General features: G+C 44.0%; 1 protein-coding gene across 1 annotated transcript in view; it reads right to left on the bottom strand.

Moving 5' to 3' along the window:
• Nucleotides 1-614: 614 nt before the first annotated feature.
• LOC138249009 (tyrosinase-like) overlaps nucleotides 615-9,698 on the bottom strand; it is a 108,735-nt gene continuing 99,651 nt past the window's right edge. Inside the window, exon 4 of the mRNA XM_069203066.1 lies at nucleotides 615-3,476. Coding sequence (XP_069059167.1) covers nucleotides 3,188-3,476 — 289 coding nt within the window. The 3' untranslated portion in view covers nucleotides 615-3,187. The remainder of the gene's footprint in view (nucleotides 3,477-9,698) is intronic.

Below are 9,698 nucleotides of genomic sequence, written 5' to 3'. Positions count from 1 at the left end.
ATTAAGAACAAAAGCCATCAGGTGGACACTGTGGCCCTAATTCTAACCTTGGCGGACGGCGGAGGCCGTCCGCCAAGGTACCGCCGTCAGAACACCGCACCGCGGTCGAAAGACCGCTGCGGTGATTCTGACATTTGCCCTGGGCTGGCGAGCGGCCGCCAAAAGGCCGCCCGCCAGCCCAGGGCAAATCAACCTTCCCACTAGGATGCCGGCTCAGAATTAAGCCGGCGGAGTGGGAATGTGCGACGGGTGCAGTTGCACCCGTCGCATATTTCAGTGTCTGCTAGGCAGACACTGAAATACTTTGTGGGGCCCTCTTACGGGGGCCCCTGCCGTGCCCATGCCATTGGCATGGGCATGGCAGGGGCCCCCAGGGGCCCCGCGGCACCCCCTACCGCCATCCTGTTCCTGGCGGGCGAACCGCCAGGAACAGGATGGCGGTAGGGGGTGTCAGAATCCCCCATGGCGGCGCAGCAAGCTGCGCCGCCATGGGGGATTCTAAGGGCAGCGGTAAACCGGCGGGAGACCGCCGGTTTACCCTTTCTGGCCGCGGCTGAACCGCCGCGGTCAGAATGCCTTGCGGGGCACCGCCGGCCTGTCGGCGGTGCTCCCGCCGACCCTGGCCCCGGCGGTCTTGTACCGCCGGGGTCAGAATCACCCCCTGTATCACTGAATGAAATCCATAGCCTTTCTGGCTTTCTGCTTGAATCAGTCGGTTCTTCTTTGCCAGGCACAGTGTAGAGGGCAGGACCACCGGGGTGGAGCAGAGGCCTCCTATCCTGGCTCAGGCACCACTTCCATTACTGGTATTCAGAGGCTGTGACCGTGAAACTTCCTATGCCTGTATCAGTAGAGACAGGACATGTGGGATAAGGGCCCCTGGGATGTGGCAATGGTGCTGATGGTTGCACTCTGTGTATGTTTGCCTCTGAAAATCTCCATCACTATAACAAATAGTTTGCATTACTTCTGGGGTACTTGATTTTTCAGGGGATGTGTTAAAGGTGCACTTCTTAGAAATATTCTCCATATGTAAGAATGGGGACGAGGAAGGAATTACACTACTCCACATCATAGAAAATTACCTTCTTTATTTCAGTACCACCAAACCTCCTTTGTTCTTTGACTGCTCTTCACCCTGACCATGAATAGTCATTAAGATAATCAGAAGAGTAGGGGGAACGTTCCTTATGGCTCCCTTCTGGGGAGCCAAAGAGCCTAAATGAGGTGGAGGATGGAAGAATTTTTCCTCTATGATCAGTTGTGGATGGAGAGTTGACACACCTTATAATGGATGCTCTGGGACGAGGAAGTCAAAAAGCTGAACTGCAAGTGTCCAGCGCGTAATCTGGCTGTCTTTTGTAGCAGTCAGAAAGGTAACATTGAGGAGGCAATGAGTCTGGTGTATTTTAAAGCTACTTCTAAAGAGGTTTGGGTGTGCACATAACGATAAAAGTAAAGGATGAAGAGGCTGCTGAGGCAACCAGGGCAGATTGAGGACTTGAGGTTGTGAGTAAATCTGGACCACATGATCTTCAGGGATGGTCTGTAGGAGTATCTGAAGGGGAGGCCCTGAAAGAGTGAGGCTGAGGGTTAATCTGGAACACTTGATCTCCAGGGATGTCTGTATGAGAATCTGAAGGGTTGGCACAGCATGAGTGAAGCTGAGGGTTAAGTGGATGAGGTAGTGCCGATGAGGCAGCTGAAGGCTTGAGAGACAGGTTCTTAGCATGAGTTTGTCACTGTCAGGAAGTGACCAGGGGGACTGTAGAAATAATTGTAGACTGTGAGGGAAACAACATTTTTCAGGTGGAGGATGGGGATCATTGCAGAAGAGGAAGAGTGGGGGAGCACAGCAAATGAGTAGGATCAGAGGAAGAATGGCAGAAGAGGAGGCTCGGGGAGGATCACAGATTAGGAGAAGCAGAGGGAGTAAGCAGATGAGGAGGAGCGGGGGATCACCATAGACAAGGAGGAGTGGGGGAGCACCGCAGACAAGGAGGAGCATGGAGAGCACTGCAGATAAGAAGTTGATGGGGGAGCACCAAAGACGAGAAGGAGCAGGGGGAGCACCACAGACAAGGAGGAGCAGGGGGAGCACTGCAGTTCGAGGAGGAGCATGAGGAGCACTGCAGATAAGAAGCAGCTGAGGGAGCAGCACAGATGAGGAGGAGCAGGGGGAACAGCACAGATTAGGAGGAGCTGGGGGAGCAGCACAGACAAGGAGGAGCATGGGGAGCACTGAAGATGAGGAGGAGCTCGGAGAGCAGCACAGATGAGGAGGGGCAGGGGGAGCAGCACAGATGAGGAGGAGCAGGGGGAGCAGCACAGATTAGGAGGAGCTTGGGGAGCAGCACAGACAAGGAGGAGCATGGGGAGCACTGAAGATGAGGAGGAGCTCGGAGAGCAGCACAGACGAGGAGGAGCTGGGGGAGGAGCACACATGAGGAGGGGCAGGGGGAGCACTGCAGATGAGGAAGAGCTGGGGGAGCACTGCAGATGAGAAGGAGCAGGGGCAGCACTGCAGATGAGAGCATCAGGGGAGCACCATAGATGCAGAGGAAAAAGATGAGTAATGCTGATGAAGAGCATGATGAAGAAATTAAGTAAGGAGGGGGGCACCTACCCACTACACTCCCGCACTATCACGATTTTGAAAGCATCTTCAAAGCAGCACAGACATCCACAGTACTTGCACGCAATGTCCTCAGCAGCATTGGTAATGTCACAGCCATAAGTATTATTATCATTATTATTATATTTTTATTATTAGTAGTAGTAGTAGCAGTAGGAGTATTAGTATTATTAGTATTGTTCTTGTTATTAAAATTGTTATTATAATGATGAGCCTATCATTAGATTATATATTAACTTATTATCACATGTTATTGGTACAATTATTAGTAGTACATTTTACGGTAGTAGTAGTACCCAGTATTGTTTTAGTAGTGGTACTATTAATGTTGTTATAGACATAGATGTGTTTTGACAAGATGTGATCCCGCAGCCCTAAAAATAGATGTTTCAAACCAGCCTATAACAAGAGTAAAAGGAGGGGTTCTGTGAGGGCCCTGGGAAGGAGGGGATCATCAGGTAAAGTGGGTGCAGGAAGGGAGGGGTCCCACACTGTGGTGTGCAAATGCCTCTCTCAGCATGCCACCCTCACTTCCACTGAAATTATCGTGCACTAATTCCAAAGCCAAGAAAAAAAGAATTCCTCCTCGTCTGCCGGGGTGGCTTCGGTGGTTGTGGTGGTGGGATCAGGGGCAGCAGGTGAGCCACACTGCTGCGGTGGCCAGCTAGAAAAATCCGAATAGCTGTAGCCTAACTCCCACGGCATTTTCATGCAGTCCTTTAGCGTCCTCGGAGGCATGGTGGGGTACAAACCATCATTCAGGCCCATGCAGAGAGGGACGTCGTTCACCGGGTAGTCATCAGGTTCTTTACACTGCACCCACTGCCACATTGCAAAGATCCTGCACAGAAGGAGAAGTTGTAAGTGAATTTTCATACTCCACATTTCATCATCATTATTCCCCAAAAAGAGTACGTTCATAGAAGGGAGTCACCTCCCACAGAGAGTACATTTATGGGGCAGTCCTACGCCATTGAGTCTTAACCCAACAAGAACATAATCATAAAGGACTTTATTACAAAGAGAGAACTTTAATACAGGACTTTATTACAAAGAGAGCACTTTAATACAGGACATTGTTACAAAGAGAGAAGATCCACGCAGGACAGCATTACCACAAAGACAGCGCACTCATACAGGATTGCATTAATATAAGAACACAAGCATACAGGACTGCATTAATATAAGAACAAATGTACATGACTGCATTAAAAGAAAGACCACATTCACGGACAGTATGCTTACAAATAGAGAGCTTTAATACAGGACTTTATTACCAAGTGAGGGCATCTATGGAGGACTTTCTTACAAAGAAAGAAGTTCCATGCACAACAACATTAGCACAAAGACAGCACACTCACACAGGACTGCATTAATATAAGAACACAGGCATACAGGACTACATGAAAAGAAAGACCACATTCACGGACAGCATGATTACAAAGAAAGCACTTTAATACAGGACTTTATTACAAAGAGAGAAGTTCTACGTAGGACAACATTACACTCATACGGGACTGCATTAATATAAGAACACTTGCGTACAGGTCTGCATTAATCTAAGAACACATGTACAGGATTGCATTGAAAGAAAGACCACATTCACTGACAGCATGATTACAAAGAGAGTGCTTTAATAAAGGACTTTATTACGAAGTGAGGGCATCCATGGATTACTTTTTTACAAAGAGAGAAGTTCTACACAGCTCAACATTAGCACAAACATAGCACATAATATAAAAACACAGACATACAGTACTGCATTAAAAAAGACCACATAAACAGAAAGCATGATAACAAATAGAGCACTTTAATACAGGACTTTATTACAAAGAGAGCAGATCCGCGCACGATAGCATTAGAACAAAGACAGCACACTCACACAGGACTGCATTAAAATAAGAACACATATACAGGACTGCATTTAAAGAAAGACCACATTCACAGACAGCATGATTACAAAGAGATCACTTTAATACAGGACTTTATTACAAAGAGAGAAGATCCAAACAGGACAGTATTAGCACGAAGACAGCACACTCATACAGGACTGCATTAATAAAAGAACACATGCATACAAGACTGCATTAAAAGAAAGACCACATACACAGACAACATGATTACAAAGAGAGCACTTCATCACAGGACTTTATTACAAAGAGAGAAGATCCACACAGGAGAGCATTTGCACAAAGACAGCACAGTCACACAGGACTGCATTAATATAAGAACAAAAGTACATGACTGCATTAAAAGAAAGACCACATTCACAGACACCATGATTACAAAAAGAGAGCTTTGATACAGGACTTTATTACAAAGTGAGGGCATCCATGGAGGACTTTATTACAAAGAGAGAAGTTCCATGCACAACAACATTAGCACAAAGACAGCACACTCACACAGGACTGCATTAATATAAGAACACATGCATACAGGACTGCATTAAAAAAAGACCACATACACAGACAGCACGATTACAAAGAAAGCACTTTAATACGGGACTTTGCTACAAAGAGAGAAGATCCACGGAGTACAACATTACCAGAAAGACAGTGTACTCATACAGAACTGGATTAATAAAAGAAGCATGCATACAAGACTGCATTAAAAGAAAGCACATTCACAGACAGCATGATTACAAATAGAGCACTTTAATACAGGACTATATAACAAAAAGAGGTCATCCATGGAGGACTTTATTACAAAGAAAGAAGTTCCACGCAGGACAACATTAGCACAAAGACTGTACAATCATACAGGACTGCATTAATATAAGAACACATGCATACAGAACTGCATTAAAAAAGATCACATTCACCAAGAGCACGATTACAAACAGAGCACTTTAATAGAGGACTTTATTACAAAGAGAGAAGTTCTATGCAGGATAACATTAGCATAAAGATAGCACACTCACACAGGGCTGCGTTAATAAAAGAACACATGCATACAAGACTGCATTAAAAGAAAGGCCACATTCACAGACAGTAGGATTACAAAGATAGGACTTTAATACAGGACTTTATTTCAAAGAGAGAAGTTCCACGCAGGACAACATTAGCTCAAAGACAGCACACTTGCAAAGGACTGCATTAATATAAGAACACATGCATACAGAACTGCATTAAAAGAAAGACCGCATTCACAGAGAGCACGATTACAAAGAGAGCACTTTAATACATGATTTTATTACAAAGAGAGAAGTTCTACGCAGGGCAAAGTTAGCACAAAGACAGATCACTCATACAGGACTCCATTAAAAGAAAGACCACATTCACAGACAGCACGATTACAAAGAAACCACTTTAATACAGGACTTTATTTCAAAGGGAGAAGTTTTACGCAGGACAACATTAACATAAAGACAGTACTCTCATACAGGACTGCATTCATATGAGAACACATGCATACAGGACTGCATTAAAAGAAAGACCACATTCACAGACAGCATGATTACCAAGAGAGCACTTTAATACAGAGAGAACTTCCATGGATGACAACTTTAGCACAAACACAACACACTCATAATATATATATACATATATATATATATATATATATATATATATATATATATATATATATATATATATATATACATATATATATATGCATTAATATAAGAACACCTTTTATTAACACTGGCAGTGCTGGGCGTACCTGGGTTAATGGCCCTAGAGGACGGCACAATCTGTGCTGCTGCCCTCAGGGGCCTACCCTTTACTAGGGACTTATAGTGGCAGCTAAATATGTTGCCAATTGTGGCAATGCATCACAACAGTTTTGGGAAACAGATCTGGCCCAGTAAACCTGGTTAGCAGGGGCCCTGGGCACTAACAACTTTGAGCTTACATCATTTACCAGGCAAAACGTGGAGGGGCTATCCATGACAAAAGAGGCCTTTCCTCACACACATTCCATTGGTAAACTGCCAGAATGTGTCCTTTTAAAGTGTATAGCTGTGTCACTGTGTCTCCTTTGACTCTTGGTGGTGGTGGGGGGTGGTAACCTGTCTCAGCTTGCACCTGCTCACTTTTCCCTCTTGTGATGCCAGTCTCACTGGTCCAACTCATAGTGTGGGACACACTTTAGATCTGATTTTTTAAACACCTCCCTACTAGTGGAAAGTCCAGTGGAAGTGATACGGTCGGACCATTTAACGGTTCTGTTTTCATGGTCCTTGAAATATAAGGAGGACCAGGAACACCAGGGGAGAGTTACTTGGTCCAGAGCATGGTACAAAGTTAAGATCCCAGGGCTGAGGGAAGTCTTAGGTCTTCTGGGTTCCCATTTTGTCTGGAAAATTGAAAGAGGATGCATTAGTGGTAACAATAGGCTCCAGGGGCCAGATAACATACTAGCCCTGCAAGAAACTTGCACTAAGCCAGGACGTGTGTCTTCTGCCCTTGGCTTTCTGCTACCCTTGCAGAGGAATGAAAAACTTGCAAAGGGTTAGAGAGGATATCCAGAAGACAATACTCCATAGCAGATAATTTAAGGTACGAGGGGGCTCTAAATAAATATCATATGAATTTAAAACATGTGCAAAGTAATTATTACCCAATGAAAGTGAATAGAACTAAGAATAAACCTAAAGAGATATTCCAGATTGTCTCTAATTTTTGCATCCTACATCAATGGTACATCCTCCTATTGCTAGTGGGTACTTGTGTATAAAGTTTGGAGCTTTTGTTAAGAAACAAATCAAGGAAATTCAGCTAAAGGGACAGTCTTTTGATGTGAGGAAAGGCTTTTTTGACTCGCCGCCTGCCTTGAATGTGCTTTGTTGCCATTCAGGGCAACTGAACAGGAGGAGCTAAGGACTGGTTTTCTGAAATGTTGATCACTGGCCACCTTGCATTTTAAAACATGTTGTCAATATCATAAACCTGTGATACAGTGGTTACCCTCTCATCACGAAATAAGTCAGTATTATCAAATGTTAGACTTATTTCATTACTACCCGTGGCGCCAGATATTCTTAAACAAATTGCTACTGCTCAATTTTCAGATTATTTGAAAACTAATAAATTGTTACACCCTTCTCAATCTGGTTTCTGCACACTACACAGTACAAAAACAGCATCATTGTAAATAACGGGGTTGGTTAACTTGATCTTAGATCAGGGCCACAATGCCACCTTGATCCTTTTATATCTTTCGGTGGCTTTTGATACTCTCCCTTGAGATTTTGTTGAACCACCTTTCTAATTCAGAATGTGGGGGCTTGGAACTGGTTCAAATACGTTTTGGGTCACAGAGAGCAGGCAGCCTGGATGAATCCATTTGCTGGGAATGTTAAAAGAGTTATATTGGGTGTTCCCCAAGGATCATCATTAAGCCCAACACTGTTCAACATTTATATTTTTCCACTGGCTGAACGTCTGGAATCTTTTGGCATCAAAATCATATTATACGCAGATGATATCCATTCTTACTATGGTATGAGAGTGTAACTGATAGAGCAAAGCAGGCTTTTTCAGTCGGCATGGGAACAGTGATGACCTGGAAGAAAATCAATAACCTTCAGTGTAATCCTGACAAATCAGGGGTTCTGTTATTTGGTGCGGATCTGCTCTCTGGCTGGACTGGGTTCTGGTCTTGGGATATCCCATCCCCTCCTTCCCCAGCAGTTGTTGCCTCAAACCTGGTGATTTAGGGACAGATCTATACTTTTTCACGCAAAACTGCGCTAACGTAGTTTTGCGTGAAAAAGTATATAGCCAGCGGGAAACATCCTGAACAACTAGGTCTAAACCACTACTTGCCTGAACCACTACTGCTAAACAACTAAAAAGTCTCAACAACTAAGTACTGAACAACTACTATTTAAACAACAATTGTGCCTTAATAACAATTGCCTGAACAAACGGGACACTGGTGTGATGTGCTGCCGGAAATTGTACTTTGAAAGACATTGATGTACTGATCGAGAATTTTAATATATTTTTTTAAGCTGGGAAAAAAGAATCAAAAGCCCTATAGTGGCCCCCAAAGGTAACAAACCTTTTTCTAGGAAATGTTCAATCTACACCCATTTATGCAACCCCCCTGGAAGAAGTCAAAACAATGTCCACAGTTGATGCGGGAGTGTATTATACACCAAGAGGCCCAATAACGTTTATGTTGAACATAATAGAATGTGTCAAAATATGTTTATGTCACTATTGGATCCCTATATTGAGCACAATGATGTAAGGAATATTATTAAAATGAGAGAAGGAACTCCAAAAACCACTTCTGGGGATGGGGAGGGCATGAAAGCTGCTAGGGTGGAGGCCCATAGAGATGAGATTAGTCAGATGACGGGGTGGTTCAACTGTTGGTTGGTAAACTCCAGATGGTGCTTGGCAAGGGGGCTAATTTTAATTAATACAAATGTCATAAGGCTGCATTGCAAAGTGCTAAGCCCTATAATCTTCTGATAGGATATTTGCTCTTTTCCCCTTTCATTGTTCTTCTTTTCATCTTTCCTGCTAATTGTTTTTTCTTATTCACTCAGGGGGTCCACAACTGCTTAGAAAATTAAATAATGTTAACACATTAGGTCCCCACCTTTCAGTAATGACTCAGTGGTGGGGTCCCCAGATTCCAATAAAGATTCAGTGGGGGTCCCTGGGCTCCAGTAATGATAAAGTGGGGGTCCACAGAAGTCAAAAGTTGGGAACCACTTTTTTATATGATTCCGTTCTCATTGATTATATCATATCAAGTGCTAAATAAACTTCACCTTTCAAACTGAAAAAAAGAAACTGTAAAGCTAAGTCAAACACGTGGCCTTCGTGCACACAGTGGTCTAACCCGTCTGATAGCAATGGGGGCATATATTTAAAAGAGGGAACTATCCTAGCAACACAAGACTGTGTCAGTGTTAGGGATGGGTTATTTGGTTGGCAGTTAGGTTACCCCCTGTCCAAGCAAGGACCCTCAATCTAGTCAGGGTTAAGGAGAATCACCCTCAGCTATCCCCCGCTCATCCCTGTGGGAGCTTGGCTTGAGCAGGCAGGCTTAACTTCAGAAGCAATGTGTAAAGTATTTGTACCAACACACACAGTAACCC

This window comes from Pleurodeles waltl, chromosome 8 (genome assembly GCF_031143425.1).
Source record: "Pleurodeles waltl isolate 20211129_DDA chromosome 8, aPleWal1.hap1.20221129, whole genome shotgun sequence".
Lineage (NCBI taxonomy): Eukaryota > Metazoa > Chordata > Amphibia > Caudata > Salamandridae > Pleurodeles > Pleurodeles waltl.
The sequence above is the reverse complement of the archived record's forward strand: the minus strand, read 5'-3'. Positions and strand labels throughout refer to the sequence as shown.